We start from the raw sequence: 18,131 nt of genomic DNA, 5'->3' as shown, positions 1-18,131 counted from the left end.
ATTACAGAAGAGGGATGCTTGTTTAAACAACCAGCATGAGATGTTCACATACCTGACCTTGTCAAGTTCAAAAGAAATGTGGGGGTTTCACATACACACACACTCACATGTGAAATCCTGTTAAATTAGGATCAGAGAGGGAGAATACCTGAGGCAGTTCAGAGAGCAAGGTGGTAAGCTGCAGGTCCCCAGAAGTTATTAACTTAACAGCAGATAAAGAGACCCGAGAGTAAAACTACAAGGGAATCAGCCAAAATAAGCTTAAGTAAGGTTAAGTTAGAGAAGGGGAAAGAAGAAAAAAAAAATGAGGAAATTGGCTGCATATTGGCTGTGTTTGAAACTAGAGGAGAGGGGAAGATTGGGCCTTTTTTTTCCAGTCAAAATGTGAAACATAAGAAGTGAAAGAATCAGGAGAAAAGGAACTGGGGAAGCAGACATGCTGGGTACTGACCAACTTGTGTAGCTTTTCATTAAGTGCTGGTAGAGGACACAGAGACTGTTGGAATGTTGCTCCTCCCTCATGGGACACACTAACTTTTTGTCTTATCTGCCTTTTAATTGTTGCCCTGGTAAAGAAAAGCCTTGAGGGATGCCAGAGAGACTAACAGCATCAACTGGCTTCTTTAACTGTTGGTTGCAAAGAGCTTCATCAAAATGTGTTCCTACTGGTTAAGTAGAACCAGTGGTAAGCCTGGTGAAGACAAGGCTTGGCTGGCTTTCTGTCTGCTGATTTCTCAGGAAGTTTGGGGCAATGTTTCTAGTGAGGGCTGGGCAAAGAGCCTTAAATTCCTCATTCTTCCTCAAGACATAGAGGTAAGTTTGCTTGAGTGGCTGCACAACATTTCCTGTCACTCTGACATGAACGTAAAAGCTATTTAAGTTAGTCTGTGCTCCTTGGCATAAATTGGTGTGCACAACAGAATCACAGAATCATCTAGGTTGGAAAAGACCTTGAAGATCATCCAGTCCAACCATCAACCCAACATTGACAGATCCCAACTACACCATATCCCTCAGCACTATGTTGACCCTACTCTTAAACACCTCCGGGGATGAGGACTCCACCATCTTCCTGGGCAGCCCATTCCAACGCCTAACAACCCATTCTGTAAAGAAATACTTCCTAATATCTAGTCTAAACCTTCCCTGGTGCAACTTGAGGCCATTACCTCTTGTCCTATGGCTTATTACTTGGTTAAAGAGGCTCATCCTCACCTCTCTGCAACCTCCGTTCAGGTAGTTGTAGAGGGCAATGAGGTCTCCCCTCAGCCTCCTTTTCTCCACACTAAACAACCCCAGTTCCCTCAGCCGCTCCTTGTACGACCTGTGCTCCAGACGCTTCACCAGCTTCGTTGCCCTTCTCTGGACACGCTCAAGTCATTCAGTGTCCTTTTTGTAGTGAGGGGCCCAAAACTGAACACAGTCATCGAGGTGCGGCCTCACCAGTGCCAAGTACAGGGGCAAGATCCCTTTCCTGTCCCTGCTGGCCATGCTATTTCTGATCCAAGCCAGGATGCCATTGGCCTTCTTGGCCACCTGGGCACACTGCTGGCTCATGTTCAGCCAGCTGTCAATCAGCACCCCCAGGTCCCTCTCTGACTGGCAGCTCTCCAGCCACTCCTTCCCAACCCTGTAGCACTGGTTGTGTGCTTACAAACTGGGGAACATACGAACTTTTCCTCTGAATTCTCATTAAATGACCAACACTCACAGGGCACAAGTCTGTTATGCACAACAGAAAAGGTTACACTCACAAACTTGTAAAATGGCCACAGAAATGCACAGCAGTGATTGTATATTATTATATACTTGTAAACTCATAGACAGTTCATGTGGGAAAATAATGGAAGATTGGTGAGGAGGATTGTAAACACGCTCAAGTGACTTGCAACTGGGGTGTTGAAAAACACATGTATCACATGTATCATACTAATTGTTGTTTGGCTTTGTGTGTTGGACAAGTAGAACATCTGTGTTTAGGTAACATAGGCCTGTGATAGACTTAGAGGCACCACATTGAACATGCTTGAGATTCTTGCCCTGCTTTGGGAAAGATCATAGCATAGTGGTAAATTACACCTGTGCAAATCCCTGAAATACAGGCAAAACCTAGCAAGGACCGAGCTCCATGTGCCTGTGTTCCTGCTTGTGTGCCTCTGCCTGGGTGCTGCTTCGGGGATCCCCCAATTTTCATGGTAATAAAATAAATCTACTCTTTGCATTTTGTCTGTGGTTTTGTGGTTGTTCCTGCGTCCTGCCTGTGTCAGCTCACACACTCAGTCAGATCTAAAGTCTTGTGCAGCACTCAGATTTTTTCCTAGATATTTGATGCCTGCAGTTAAGTGAAATAATAAACTTGAAAGCATATTGCTGAAAGAACTTGCCAAATGGTGACGGGGGTGGAATGCTAATGCTACTCAGTAAATGCCCAGAGATAGATCCTGGAGAGCATGAAACCCATGCCAGCTAGTGTATTTATGTCCGTGGAGAAATCGTTTTGCCTGAACACAGAAATTATGATCTTAGTGGGTATTTGAAGGTGTGAACCATGGAGAAAGATGCAATGTTTGGGGAATTTCCACCTTTTTCCTGAAAGGAAAAGTGCTGTAATATTTGCCCAGGAAATAAAAAGAAGACACATTTCTTAGTTGCTGTTTTGTGGTTTATAAGCACTGACTATGTTAGTTTAGGTGCTTTTTAGCGGAGTTAACCTTTCTTATTTTCTACTTGGAGAGTCTCACTCACTAGTTCAAGGTGTAAAGGAAAGCAGAAAATGCCCCCAAAAAGTAACAAAGACAGCTTTTCTGGACATACAAACAATGTAGCTTTGAGGCATATTACCCAAAGACATTTCAGAGCTTGAACAACACATACGATGGTGTTGCATTTAAGGTGATGAATTAATTTGGTAAGAGATATGTTCTAGCCTAGCTAATCTAGAGATTAGAGGCACTAGGGGCAGATTAGAGGGGTTTATCTCTTAATAGGTATGCCAGTTATGGCTGTAACTGTAGACCTGACCCGGGTGCACGAACAGACCGTACGCTGTAGGTCCGGTTGCATTCAAGAGAAGCAGTCAGGTTCACGAATAGTGCGGTTTATTCTTATGCAACATCTACAGATTCTTTGAGATTGCTTACAATAAATGCACAGACTGCAGGTTGGCTATATAGCACTGCACACAAATGAAAAATGATTGCAATCACACACACTTAATTCCTGGGTACAGACTTGGCGTAGCCGAGGGCTCAAATCTTACCAAAAGATTCTGGGGGAGGGCGAAGAGTACAAACCCATCCATCTGTCCCTCCAATTTGGTGTTGGATTATTGTCCCTCCAAGTTAGGTACAAACTTGGGGTAGTATTTATCTTACTGTGCATGGTGAGTGGGTGGGACTGCAGTTAAGCCATTATCTTTTGAGTAACGACACAGTACATTCCTTGATGTGAGGGGTGCGCTGTTTTTTGTGGGAAAATAGGGAGGATGAGAGACAAGGTCGGCTGGCTACTGCAAAAACTGTTCCTTGACATAAGTGAAAGAACGGGACCATGCAGCCTCCACCTTGCTTCGCATTCCTCCTTGGCGCCACGACAAACACAAATCACTGGAACTCCATCCTGTCCTGTGTTTGTTCTGGGCACCCTGTGTCAAGAAAATGTGTGTTTTACAGATTTTTCATTGTTTTGCTTTTCTCACACTTCCAACAAATGGCCAGCAGTAAAAGCCAGATGTTTCCTTTTACCCTTTCTTACTGACTTAAAGCCTTGCATGTTCTCTCTGAATTTCATTGCGCTGTCTGCAGTCAGCTGCAGTTAATTACAGAATACTAACTTTCATAGGCCTTCAAAGTCATGCTTCTTGAAAGAAACAACCAAACCATATCTGCAAAAATGCAATTTCTTTTTAACATAACGGCTTTACAAATTCTTAGGAAATGGCAATATTAGAAGCAGTCTGAGTAGAAGCATAAGATGGTAAGAGGGACCAGAAAAAGCACTTACTGTGTGGTCTAAACGTAGCACAGTGCTCTGGGACTTATTACCCAATCTGTCACCTAAGCAGCATGAGCCCACGGGACATAGGCTTCTTGATTTCTTCTCTGTACTCAGGAGGCCCTAGGAAAGACTTTGAGGGATATGTTAATCAAAGCTTTTATCCCAAACCTAATCACACATGCTTTTCACATCAAGGCAGCCTTGCCCAGCGACAGCTGTTGCAAAGCCCAGTATGAACAGCTGGCCAGTAAAAACTGGCAGTAAAAGCAGAAATGTACCAACCTAAGTGGGAAAACACTCTTAAAAGTGTGGTACAATACAGTTGGCCTGTCTTTACACAGAACAGATCTTACTTCGTGTTAAGGGAAATGGTCCAGCAGGAAAACTGTTCTGGAGGCCAGTTATATGGTGGTGTAGAGTCACATCAACATATGCATAGCTATGGGATGATGACTGTAAACAGGTGAAGTGTCACACTGGCATCAAGCTGCTGCAGTGCCACTTTGTCTGGTAACAGATCACAACAAGCTCAGCCCAGGATGGTGACTGCCAGACAAGCAGTCTGGGGCTGGTGGGGTGTTGAACTTGTTAGATCAGGGAAGACGTGACGCTCACAGGTAAAGCTAAGGAGTTGTTACATATGCTGCAAAAAAAGGTACCACATCTTTCTAGCAAAGAGGTGGGACATACAGAAACTGCTTGGGTAGACATGAGAAGCAGTTTTGTTTGGGGGAATGATACTTTTGAGTTTTGAAGCTATCTTCCTGTATCAATGAGCATAGTGAGACCAGTATCAACTCTGCTTCACTTTGCAGAATGTCTTTGGTTTCCTTTTTTGAAGAATTAAAGCCTTTAAAAAACTTATTTCTCCTATCTGCCATGACCCACCTACTATGGCCTGTTTCCTTTTCAGTTGAAAGGCTAAAAGGTTACTACTATTCAGTATTATTAAAAAGTGGAAAAAAAGATTCTGCTTGTCAAACACCTGCCACAGTCACTGACTTCAGTTTCCTTCCTCACCTGCCATGCACCCTTCATTGCCACTTTACAGAAAATCTCCCTGTCATCACAGCTCAGGGTTCAAAGCTGTGTTTCAGAGGAAGCAGCTCACAGCACTGCTGGTTTCTGGAGCAAACATCAGCTCTCAGCACAGGCTACTCTTGAGAAACTGAGGCCCTGACAACTCAGCACTTTCTTCTTCCTTCAGCATTGCAGCTCCGAGGGACGGCCTCAACCCGCTGTCGCAGGGCCTCCGAAGGCCGCACGGCAAGGCAGCTCGCTAGAGCCTCGCGTCCCGAGGCCCTTTGGGCGCCGGCCTCGGAACACGCGCCAGCCGCTGGCCCAACGCAGCCTACTGATGCCATCCCTTAACGCTACGGCCTTTCGACATCGGCTCCAGCAGCTCCGCCTCCGGGAGCGGGGGAGGGCGAGGGTAGCACTGCCCCCACCAGGCAGAGAGAAGACTGCTGGGAAGCTCAGCCATACCCCTTCCCATTGGTGCGAGCGCGGGGGGTCTACTTCCGGGTTGAGGTCACACCTTTCGCGGAGGCTGGCCGTTAGCCAATAGTATAGCCGGTGGACACGTACGTACGGTGGCCGCTGGTTGGTCGGCGGCAGGGAAGGGGGCGGGCCGCTGCGGGTGCCGATCGGGAGAACTTGAGGAGAGGTGCCCTGCGGAGGCCGGCGCTACTGGCGGAAGATGCGGTTGCGCTCGGGTGTGTTTGCCTCCGCCTGCCTTCTGGTGGAGGCCCTGGGGGTCGCGCTGTTCCTCCGCGGCTTCTTCCCGGTGCCCGTCAGGTCCCTGCCTCGCAGAGAGGCCCGCGGGGATCCTCCCGCCGAACCGGCCCCTCCCGGTCCAGGTAACCAGAGCAACCCGCCCCTCCCCTAGTCGTCGAGGCAACCCTCCAGCCCCGCGGCCCATCACGGGCGGCTTCTGGTCACTAGGGCAACCGCAGGGGTTGCCGCGGTAACGCTCCGCCCCTGCCCGGCCTTGCTGGCCCCGTCTCTTCGGCCAGAGCCTGGCCGGGTGAGGGATGGGGCGTCGAAGCCCCGGCGGGGCTGGGTGTCCTGCCGCTCACCATCGCGTCTGCTGCCGTCGGTTTGTGTTGGGTGTGTTGAGTTGTGAGATGACAGAGGCAGGAGCAACCGGTGCGAGCCCTCTGCCGTGAGGCCCCTCAGTGCTGCAGGACAGCCTTCTATAGCGCCATCGTGTTTCCAGACCTGCTTACGAAACAGTTTAGAACTTAACTAATTTTGCACGTAGTTATTGGTCTCTGCCAGCAGTATCTGCTCACGGTCGCAAAAAGCTTTAAGCATCAGCTGTCACATTTTTGGAGGGTGTGCTTTTCTGTCGTTTTATTCCACTTTTTATTCTCTGATGCAGCCGTCATACCCATAGTCTTAAATGGTAAGTTGTTTGCATTAAGTAATGCCATTTCAGTTGTAATGCTTCACATGCTTGGTCTTTTAGCTTACTGGTTGTGTTGTGCTTGATAATCATTGTTCTGTGATGCTCACTGTGGTGTGTGAGTGTCTTAATGCCACTTTAGTGAGACTTTAACGCTTCACTAGTGAGGAAGACAACTGTAGTAATACGAGTTTCCTTCATAGTGTAGACAGATTGCAAGATACACAGTGTTACTGTCCATTACTATGTCTCTGAAATCATGGTCTCTACAGATCCTGCTCTATTCCTTAGCTGAAACTGCAGAACCAAAGTTTTCAGGCATCTTTTTAATGAAGAGTCTGTAGAGGATGTGTTGATATGTAGCTGTCTTATATGTCCAGTCACAAGCTGTATTAAAAGAACGTGAAGAAGAGGAATGTGTACTTGAGGGACTGTCCTTCACCGGTGTTTGGAGCTTGTGGGGTGAAACTTCAGGTTCAGTGGACAGCTGAATTGAGTAGTATTTTGCTCATACAGAGCTCTTGCTTGGGACGCCTGCTTATGGTTACCTTGGTGGAACAGGACTGTAACTGCCAAACTGGGTCTTTAGCTGCTTGTTATTGTTAATTCTTCTAAAGTATATGACATTGTGCATGTTGGGACAGTCTGTCTTAAATAGTGAGAAGGTTGTATAATTTAGCTCGTGGTGTGCTGCTATCAGTTAAGCAGGAACACTGAAAGAATCTAATCTAATAACAGATCTGAGTGAATGCTGCCAAATGGCACATTGCTTTTTAGCTGGAGATTGCCAAGACTGTCAGAGATGCTTGATAGGCTGCTGTGAGTGAAATGTTGCTTCCCATGTGATTATTAGCAGGAGACTTAACATGGAGGGAGACTGGGTGGGAGGGAAGTGTCAGACAATTGGATTTTGAGAAGACTGATTTGATTTGAATAGTATAAATGTGTACCACAGGGCTCTACAAAGAGTTTAAATTTAGGCATGTCACTAGTAATCCTAGGTATAGGTAGGCAAAAATGGAGTGACAGTGAAAGAATACTTCCTTTCTGTAATTCTTGGGTTACAGTTTGCTTGCAGAGTGATCTCTTTGTCTGGATGATAAGCTCTGAAGACAGGGGATTGCTTACTAAACCATGATACAGAAGGCTTTCAGCCTACTTTAGATCTGTTCAGAAAAGAGTGTTTCTTCAGTGCTTCTGTATTTCCTGAATGTTTCACTTTGTAAGCCCTGACTACCATTGAATTCATCCTGTCTTGCCTGTGGGATGACTGTATAGTAGTGAATCCTTACAGCACATCATTGTAGTAAGTTTTTGGTAGAACCTGTGGTTTTCTTCACCACTTACAGAAGTTCAGCTTCATTTAAAGTAACTTTTCTAAATAACCATAGCCAAGATAAATAAACATGCCACATGCAAGGAGTTGCACAATGTGTTGCTGTAACTATCTTATAATGAGTATTTTCAGATGGCTTGTAATAAGCTCCTAATTCCTTTGCACTTCTCAATACTTTGACGTACTGATGAATAACACAGTAGGAAGGAGTTGTGAGTAGCATGTATGTGTTTGTGATCTGAAAATTTTTGGTGTCCAGCAAATTTTGTTTCCCTAAGCGAGTGGATAGGAGTAAATTATGAGAAAGATTTAACTAACAGTACAGTACATGCAGTTGTGCCTTCTTGTTTTACATTGAGAGCCAAAGCATGCCTGCTAAGTTGATAATTCAAGTCCTGGAAAAACAACATTATCATTTTAATCAGGGTTGCTGGAAGTTAGCATTTTGTGTTGTTGAAATTTCCTTCTTCCTCCTCCTGTTCCCCTCTCCCCAGTTTCCTTATCTGGGAAAAATCACTAGCAGTAATGAGTCTGTGACTGTCAATTTATTGATGCTTATCTGTATACCCAAAAATACAATTTCTGAGGTTGTTTTTTAAGGTTCTCTTGTTAGACACGACATTATCTGTGACCTTTCCAAATTGTCAACCACTTATTCAGAAACACATTTTATTCTAAAGGAATGTGAAAACCCTAACTTTATTTAATGCATGTACTGAGAAGCTGATTCACCACAGTGTTGTCTGAGTAGAGATTTGTGGGTACAATCCATTCTGCTTTCATTTTGTCCTTCTGTATCTTTTCCTGGTAGAGGTATGGGATCTGTAGAGGTTGGGCCAAAAACTGCTGCTATAAAAGCTAAACGTCACTGTATGGACCAAGCTTAAGGCAAATGAAGAGTTGCTGCAGCCAGCATTAAGCCCATACAAGAGAAGGAGGTGGACTTGAAGGCATGACACTGCCCACTACCTGAGTCACTGCAGCATATTTTGCTGTGCCCGCCCACGTAGCATGTTCAGGGGATTCAAGAATTGGATTTTGGCCCTGCAGCTGCTATCACCAAACTATCCTGGCATACACCTTGAAGGGTGCAAGTGTGCACAAATCTTTTCCCTTCAAATTTCAGTGAAACTGCCTATTTCTTTGTAATTTTCCTGTTCTCTTACGGTGAGATTTCGTTGAGAGGCATTACTTGAGATATGTTCTGATGTGCAAAACTGGGTATTAGCATAGGTGAATGCTGCATCTTTGTTCTAACAAAAGTTGTCTGTTGAATATACGTAGTTCAGCTTTACTAAATTAACCAGAGAGAAGGTAGCAGCTATCCTTTCTTATTCGTTTGAACATTCTCTGTTTTGTAGCTTTTCCTTCATTCTCCCAATTTCACATCGTGCATACCATTCACATTTTGTTTTCCTTCCTAGACACTGTATTGGATTTTTTGTTGTTGCTGTTGTGACATTCCTGTGCTGGATGGTCTGAAAACACAGCTTACTCTGACTACTTCTCATGTATACTATTGTTTGCAACTTCTCATGTCTGAATGTAAAGTTAATAAAGAAGTTGGAAGCGCTTATTTCTGTGGTAAAGTTGTCCTTTAACTTCTGTCTAGCCATTGTTAAAATTTGTTCATGACTTTTATATACCCTTTTTTTCTTGTTTAGGAATGGTTTCTAACTGGACCAAAATTCCACCACCACTTTTCAAAAAAGTTGTCATTGTGCTGATAGATGCTTTGAGAGATGACTTTGTGTTTGGATCCAAAGGTAAACAGTTCATGCCATATACTACACAGCTTGTTGAAAAAGGGACATCCTATAGTTTCATTGCGGAAGCGAAGCCACCCACTGTGACTATGCCTCGAATTAAGGTAAGTGGTTTTTTTCAACTTAGTGTTGTTTCCTTTGAGAAAGTTTTGAAGGCTGAGTTGTTACATATGTTCAGAGTTGGAGTAAAGGGCAGGTTTGTTGTGTTACTGCAATTTTTGGCTGAAACTTGCTTTGCTGTAGTAGTGCATGTGATCAAGTCCTGATTTACCACGGCCCGGAGGTGCTTTCTGCAGGAAAGGTCAAGGTCAGTGATCGAAGTGAAGTAGAGATGTAAGAGGTGGCAGCTTCCACTTAAGTCACTTTGTCTTGTTTTGTTCCTTTATTTGGTATCTCTGTGGTGGGTAGGTCTGTGAGAATCAGTTATGGGCAGTTAAGACCCTAGTGCAGGCTTAAATAATGGACATAATCTTTTTGTTTGTAACCATGGGAAGGCAGTATCTTCTCAGTTGTCAAAGTTTCCAGCTGTCTTCTATCCAAGAACATTCTCTGTGTTCTTGTAACTTCTGATAGGAAGTCCAGTTTAGTGTAAATTTGTTTTGTCGTAGGGATGTTTTTGCAGAGCTTAAAAAGAAAATTGTGTCAAGTTCCAGGTAACTATAAGATGGATTGTGGTTGTGTCATCAAAATACTTGATCATCCAGGCTTCTCAGTGATGCATCTGAGTGACATTTCTTGCATTGAAGAAGTTGAGGTAGTGAGCTTTGGTAGGTCAGCTAGCAGGCCAGTAAGAGAGAATCTGGTAACTCTTGATAGGTGGACTTCATTGAATTTTCCAGCAGATTCTTAGTGACTGTTTTGAACGTGCTACCATTGTTTTGTTGTGTTAAGTCAGTTTACTTAGGCCTTCTAAACTGTCTTTTTGGTGATTTAATGACCAGTAAATGAAGCAAATTTTAACTGGCATACAAGTTGTTTTGCTGTCCACTAATTAAGAAAATATTATTTTCACCTTTCTGTAAAGCAGTTATTATCTCTGACATCAGCCAGCACTGTGTTGCAGCAGGTGAGGTGATGTGACATGGCAGCTCATGTTCTTTTACTTTATTATGTTTCTTTATTGAAAATGTAATTTCTCTGCCTTTATTGCTGGTTCTTACACTAATACTGTCTTCATTGCTTCCTCTTACACTAATACTGTCTTCTGAGAACTGGAAACTCTTTGGTTTCTGTTAGTATATCTCTTTTCTTGTTTTATGTAGGCTTTGATGACGGGTAGCATACCTGGTTTCATTGATGTTATTGTGAACCTCAATTCTCCAGCTCTTTTGGATGACAATCTGATATGGCAGGCAAAAACAGCGGGGAAAAGAATAATCTTTTATGGTGATGATACTTGGGTTAAATTGTTTCCACAACATTTCATGGAATATGATGGAACAACATCCTTTTTTGTGTCAGACTTTACAGAGGTGAGAAGCTTTTCATAATTGCAAGTTAAATTATATTAGTACAAATACATAGTGGTAACTTCTAAGAATCAATGAATAAAACTGTCCTTGTTCTGAAGTATGAACCTGTCAATTAAATAGAAATTTGATTTATTTGTATTTTCAGTATTGGCTGTGTGGAGTTAAGCATTTCAGTCCATCATGCATATGCTGTGGAAAGTGTTTGGATGATACAGTAACAAACAGTGCGTTACTGTATAACTTTCCTAAACATAAATTAATGTCACAAAACTTGCTGTGGTAGGAAGTAGACCACTTGCTTTGTTGAAAAATTCCACCATTCATGTTTCCAGTTTGATATCACATTTATATTTGTATGTGCCATCTAGAAAAGGCCCGCTAATAAATAATCTTGGTCTCTTAAAGGCATACTTTCTGTAGTATTGTATCACTTTTGTAGTTGCAATATGAGTAGTGTTTCAGTATGTTATCAAAAAGGAAGCGTAGAAGGTAAATGAAACAAATTGTGAAAAATCTTATTCTGGGCACTCTAAAAGAGTAAATGGTTTGGCAATTTTAGTTCATATTTTGAACCTTTATGATTTGTAAAACCTCAGGCCACTGACCTATTGCTACTGATGTAAGAATTATGATGTTTAAGGCAGTCAGATAGGTCTAACGTGAATTGGAAGACACTTTTAATTGGTTACTCTAATAAGACTTACTGAATCTTCAACATGGAGTGGAAAAATGCAAACATGCTGCTGGGTCTGTGATTATATGGCTCTCATGCTCTTTATGCAGTCGCTATGCTTTCTGAATATAGTCCATTGAACAGAAAGCTTTTTACAGTTTTTTAGTTAGTTATATCCAGAGTCAACAAAGCAGTGTTGCATGGAAAATTTTGTGAAGATTTTTAATATCCAGGGAGAGATATATATGCAACTAAACAGAGGTTGTCAACCTAAGCAGGAGAACATGTGAGCTAGGCCCCAAATAGAACTTTCCAAATAATTTTTCTTCTTTGCTATGTCATCAGTTCTTTGTCTCACAGCCAGTACAGTCTTCTTGTGTTTGCACGGTGGCAAGAATTGAGTTGAAAGACCAGGAGTGAATTTCTTCCATTGCACTTCCAAGCGCCAAAGAGGGACTTTTCCCTGTACCTACTTGTTGTGAAGTGATAAATCAGGAGTGTGAAGGATGAAAGTGACTGAAAATTTCTTTTCTGAAAAGATTGAAGACTGAAAAGTTTTTAAACATATCTGTGGAAGCATGGCAACCCATTTTCTCTGTTTGTATGTAATCTGATGCCTCATAACCAGAAAAGAGTGAAATGGGGTGAAAAATCTGTTTTGTAAGACAGATTTTTTGACTGTCTGCCATTGAACTAATCAATCTGATCTTTTTTTTCTTGTTAACACTGTGAGAGACTGTAATTCTCATTGGCTTCTACAGAATTTTCATGGGTAGTGTGATCTAATTTTTCCATGCTTTTTACAAGAGGAAAATTATTTCTACCTTTTAATTGCTTTCCTTTTATTTCTGAGGTTGATGATAATGTTACCAGGCATTTGGATAGAGTGTTAAAGAGAGAAGACTGGGATCTCCTAATACTGCATTACCTGGGATTGGACCACATTGGACATATGACAGGGCCAAACAGCCCATTAGTGGGACCAAAACTTCATGAAATGGATAACATCCTGAAGAAGATTCATATTTCTCTTCTTTCAAAGGTAATATAGCTCCTTCTTGGACCAATGTCTTGTTAGTTGTGGACTAACTTTTAAAGTTCTTGCTTGTTTGTGGGTGGTAGCTTGTTTATTCCTAGACCAAAGCGGGTATTCTGTTCTTTTCCTTCCCTGGCCATTCCCCAGTTAATAGTGTAGTGTAATATTTTTAAGGATTTACTGGCTGACCTGTGGGAAATAACTCCCCTTGGTGTGCAGGAAGAGGAGAGGAATGCATGCGAAAATTCTCTTACCAGTCATGAATTAAAATGGTGGGTGGTGCTTTCTAGTAATGAAATTCAGCAGAAGGAATAATGGGCATGTATAGCTAATAGCTCTGATTTCTACAGTTGTGAAGGCATACCTAATTCTTAGATACTGAAAAGATTCAAATGGAAATGGTGGTTGTAAATAGCATTTGTCTTATGGTAAATGTAGCACATAAATTACCAAGTCTGAATCTGGTTTTAGATTTGGAAATGTAGGATGTCACTTATCTGAATAGTCTGGATGGTGAAATACCAAGTCCTAATTCCAAGTGACCTGAAGCTTCTTTCTGGTTTGTTTTTGGCAACTGCAATTCAGAATAACTGTTCATAAAATTTCAATAATATTTTAGACAAATGAATGCTATTGTATGAAAAGAGAGGTTAAATTCTGCTTGTGGAAATTATAATCTCAGAACGTTGCAGTGGTTTTGCTGGATTTGTTTGGTATGTTTTGCTTTTGCCAACTATATGCAAGCCTTTATCTCAGTCCTAGAATACAGAAGTAATAAAAGCACTTTACTTTTGGATACAACAGGTACTGGTAATAACTAGATATGACAAAAAGTTGCTTTGTTATAGAATAACACGTTTATTTTCTGCCATCTTTGATTTGTTAGCTCAGAATTGTTGGGACAGGCCTCATTTATGCTTCTGTTTCTCTTCAGAAAAATAAACATAATTTGACATCAGTCATGTCAGATTTCTACCCCAAAAGCACTTGAGAGACTAGAGACTATTAGAAATAGGATTTTTTTATATTATATTTCTATTACATTAATATTTACAATATCAATAATTTAGCATTTATATTATATTAAAAACTTAATGAAGCTGAAGAAATAGAGGTGGGGAATACTTCTCTGTTAGTACTCCTGGACTCCTGATTTTCTTCCCACAGTATGATGACCTTTATTTAATCCTTTAGTCATTTACTTTTGACTCTGTAAATAAGGAGTTTTTTTAAAGCTTTTTTGTGGTTTTTGTAACATACTGACAAGTATGTTAGATATGTATGCATGCTTTAACTGTTAAAAATAGATATTACTACATAACACCTTGTCTTATAATCTGCCCCAGGTGTTGTAAGTGAATTTAAAAAATGGAATTTGACAAATATTATGTGTTAAAATGATAAAGATAGCAAAGCATTATATGTACGCAGCTTGTTTGTACAGTAACTTAAATTTATTTCTCTGACTTGCAGGAAGAAGCTTCTCTGCCGAATTTGCTAGTTGTTTGTGGGGATCATGGGATGTCTGAAACAGGCAGTCATGGTGGTTCTTCAGAAGGAGAAGTGTACACACCACTGCTGTTTATCAGCTCTGCTTTTGAAAAGAGAAGTGGTAAGGATCAAATAAACTTGAGCTTTTTTAGAACACGTTGCCATCTCTAATTTGTATTAGCTCTAGAATTCTTCCTGAAAAGTACTTTGGTTTGTTCCACAGGTATCTGGCAAGGCCCATTTTGTGTGACTAAAACTCTGGCTTTAGCCGGAGTTTGCATCTGTGTTGTGGTGAAACCATGACTTAAGTTTTGTAACCACTGAGAGAATGGGTATTTCTCAGATGATAACCTTGTGCAGCACTGTCCTTCCTGAGTGTTGAGAGCTGATGAGATCTGTTGTCAGAATCCTGGAATACTGGTAAATGGGTAGGATTAGAAGTGAAATCCTATTTGAAGTGAGTTTTGTCTTTCTTGGCCAGAATATTTCCCTGACCTCCATTCTCCTCTCTCAGACACCCAGGATAGAGGAATGAATGACAATTTCTCATGCTGAGAGTAACAGGAAAGAGGAAGAATTGCTCTTGTGAAAGGTGGAGAGATGACAGCTGTGAAAATGTGACTATTGATTTCTAAGCATTAAGGAAAGAATATGGAGTATGAGTGTATTTACTGTATTGGCCAGGCAGTTAATTTTAAATCATTGGTGTGAGTTTATCTGCTTCTGAAACTCATTTTCTACTTGTATAATGTAGGTTAAGGTAAGAGGCAAGAAGGGAAAGGTGTGGTAGAGAATCTTCAGTCTAATTTGTAGAGTCTTGCTTAATAAACTATTTGACTGAGTGAATTGATGAAAGGTAGTGATACCAGGGGTGAATATTTTTTCGTAATAATACTTCCCTCTGCCTTTCATTCTGCCTCTTGCTCGTTTCCATCTGATTTCCTTGCTTTTAAAGCCTGTTTGCAGAACCTTGCCTTGTTTACCTTGCTGAAGGTTCCTGCAGCACAGTGGAAGTATATTTATCTGTCTGTCATTTATAAAGCTATTATCCAGCTGCAATAGAAAGCATTGCTTGAGGAGTCATTGAACTCTTTTGAGATATAAAACCAGAACAAAGTCAAGAGCTGACCAAAGCTCTCAGGTAAGTTTTTGCTTTATAAATTTCACTGGTATATGTTGACAGTCAGGCCATATGAGTGTAGATTCTGTAAATGCAATCATTGGGATTAGATTCTGTTAGGTTTAAACTGGATGTGCAGTTTTTACAATACAGTGAAATATATCTATTCACCTGTCTTTTGGGATCAAGTTTGTGATTTCTAATGATGCCCATGTAAATATCCAGCAGCTTGCTTCTCATTGCTACAGTAATCAGAATTCTAGTGACTGCTCCTTATGATCCTACTGTAAACAAAATGTACTGTGGTTAATTTGGTGGACCTCAAAATAGTAGTCCTGTGGGCTTTTGCATTCAGTGTGCTGTCAGAATATTACTTGTGTAGCCTTCTACAGATATGTGTCACCCATGACTGGCTAAACGCGTTTGGTAGTTTGGCTTTTTTTTAACCAGTTAAGAACTTGGTTTTAAAGGTGAAATCTGAAAACTGCTGACATACAGGCACTCATGCAAAGAGGGTTTAGGGATTACAGATGGCATTCTGTACAGCATTAATCAGAGCTAGATGAGAAATGAGAGAAGTTCTAGTGCACTTAAAGGGATCCTTGATAGTAATAAAGACTGTGTATAGAATTCTTTCTGTACTGTTATGTCAGTCAAAACCCACTCAATGCCTGGAGTTACAAAGAGAACAAGGTAAAAGCATAATAGAAGAACACTGTTATGTAACTAGTAAAGCACACAAAGAAACAATTAGCAAGACAATTTTAAACAAAAGGGCACTTTTGTAGTGAAATCATTGATGCAGGTAGATATCTGTGGGACTGAAGGCTAATCCTGATAACTGCAGTAAGGTAATGGACTCCTGCACAGAACCCTTTAAAAATCACTGTGTTTGCTTTCATGGAGCCATGGATTTGGTCCTCAGCATTCTTTACCTGACCTCTAATGCTGCTTGCCTAGCAACCGGTTATTAATGAAATCTTGAGCTGTTGTCATTATATCAAGAAGCTCCTAGAATGCTGTCAGCATTATTTTAGATTCTCATTCTTTGTTCATGCATTAGTCTACAGTAGTGCTTTATATTCTTTCTAATGTAGAAGTTATCAAACTGTCTTAAGATGTAGGATGCAACTTGATATTAGTGATCTCCTAGACCATCTCTTTTCTTACTTGTACTTGTTTAACATTCATGTTGTGTTTACAGTAGTTGCTAGCACTGAAGAGTAATGCTTACTAAGAATTGAATAAATTCTGAGTTTACAACAGCAGAGGACAGCAGCTGAAAAAGATCACTCGGCTCTCTAGATCACTTGAAACAGCTGATCTAATGCCAGTGAAAAAATTTTGGAACTAACAAGATGCCAGCTGTCTCTGGAGAAACAGAATGGGCCTGTTATTGAAATACTTTTTTCCTCTCTCTTTTTTTTTTTTTTCTTTCTCCTTTTTTTGTTGATTCTAGGTCCTCTAACACAACCTGAACTTGTGCAACAAACTGATATAGCTAGCACACTGGCAGTAGGTCTTGGTCTACCAATTTCAAGAAACAATGTTGGGAACCTTATATTGCCAGTTCTGGGAGGCAAGACAATGAGAGAACAACTACGTTTTGTGCACTTGAATGGGTTCCAGCTTAGCAGACTGCTGCAAGAGAATACACCTGCGTATGAAAAAGGTAAATCATCTAAAAAAGAAAGTTATATATACAAAAAAGAGACTGTTTATAACACAGTTCAGGCTTTTAGGTTCAAAAGTATAGCATGGCACTGCATATCAGCCATTCAGTTGAGAGCAGTGTTCAGAGAAATGATACTGAGTTCAGTCTTTATTGTAACCTACTCTGGCACACTGCCTCTGAATGAAGTTTTTTTAATGACCGGTACTACTTCTAGTAGGCAAAAGAGCAGAAATAATGATGGAAGAGTAAGCTTAAAGTAAAACTGCCAGTGTAGTTAAATCTCAGTGGTTTCATATCTGCTATTTGTGAGGTATCCTACATATGACACTGTTTCTGAGCTATTTGGAAGAACAGCACATTGGAGTGAATTTTCTAGTTTAAATAAAAATATGCTTCAAGTAAAGTTGGGAAATGATTTAGGGTAAGTTGTTTATTAAAAATACACATATGTGTGCATATATATGTGTGTGTGTGTATTTGGAGGAAAGAATAAAAAACAAGTGGAAAAAATAAACCTAGCTTTCATTAGGACGCACGATGCAAAGTGCAGTATAAGTAAGCAAGTTAATGTGATAATTATGTGAAAAAATTTGAGTCAGAGGATGAGGGAAAATATTTTACCTTGGACATTAGAAGATGTTGTCTTAAAGTGACTGTGAAGCTTGAAGTCCTTGTCACTTAATTTATAATCTGTTGAATCATTAAAATAACTGGATGAGGATGCAGAGTTGTGTTACAGCTATGAATAATTAAAGTGGGTAACAACATAAAGTTTAGCAAGATGATCACTGTAGGTCAAAAATTAATTAACTTTCAACATCACAGCTTCTAATCATAACTAAACCATGTCCAGGAGTCTAGCAAAATAAATGCCATTTATGGTAGCAACATGTCAATAGCGGGACCTATGCTTCATCTATTCCAATATTTTTTTCTGCACAGATTTCCTCACTTAACCCATTTGTATTAAGTGAGGAAACTTGCCTTGTTGCTGGAGTTCAGGTTATGGCAATGTTACTGAAAATTTCAACAGAAAGCTCCATCTGACAGTATTTCTGCAAGCACTGGTGAAACAGACTGAAGTTTCTACCAGCTTCTGGTTTATATGTTCACTTTGATTATATTTTCATCCGGTAACAGCTTAATTTCAATTTGGAGC

The 18,131-nt window shown here is 40.9% G+C and overlaps 1 protein-coding gene across 6 annotated transcripts in view; it reads left to right on the top strand.

Moving 5' to 3' along the window:
• The first annotated feature begins 5,582 nt into the window (after positions 1–5,582).
• PIGG (phosphatidylinositol glycan anchor biosynthesis class G (EMM blood group)) overlaps positions 5,583–18,131 on the top strand; it is a 98,640-nt gene continuing 86,091 nt past the window's right edge. For 5 of the 6 annotated variants that reach the window (XR_012627018.1, XM_074855539.1, XM_074855536.1 and 2 more), the window contains exons 1-6: positions 5,583–5,855; positions 9,404–9,609; positions 10,768–10,977; positions 12,504–12,692; positions 14,160–14,298; positions 16,757–16,969. Coding sequence is in view for 5 of the 6 variants with exons in the window: in XM_074855539.1 (XP_074711640.1) it covers positions 5,696–5,855; positions 9,404–9,609; positions 10,768–10,977; positions 12,504–12,692; positions 14,160–14,298; positions 16,757–16,969 (1,117 nt within the window). In the remaining variant the exon portion in view is untranslated. Of the gene's footprint in view, positions 5,856–6,097; positions 6,404–9,403; positions 9,610–10,767; positions 10,978–12,503; positions 12,693–14,159; positions 14,299–16,756; positions 16,970–18,131 lie in introns of those variants that run through there. The other variant, XM_074855537.1, reaches the window with a different exon arrangement.

This window comes from Strix uralensis, chromosome Z (assembly GCF_047716275.1).
Source record: "Strix uralensis isolate ZFMK-TIS-50842 chromosome Z, bStrUra1, whole genome shotgun sequence".
Taxonomy (NCBI): Eukaryota; Metazoa; Chordata; class Aves; order Strigiformes; family Strigidae; genus Strix; species Strix uralensis.
Note: the sequence above shows the minus strand (reverse complement) of the source record. Positions and strands in the feature narration are given on the sequence as shown.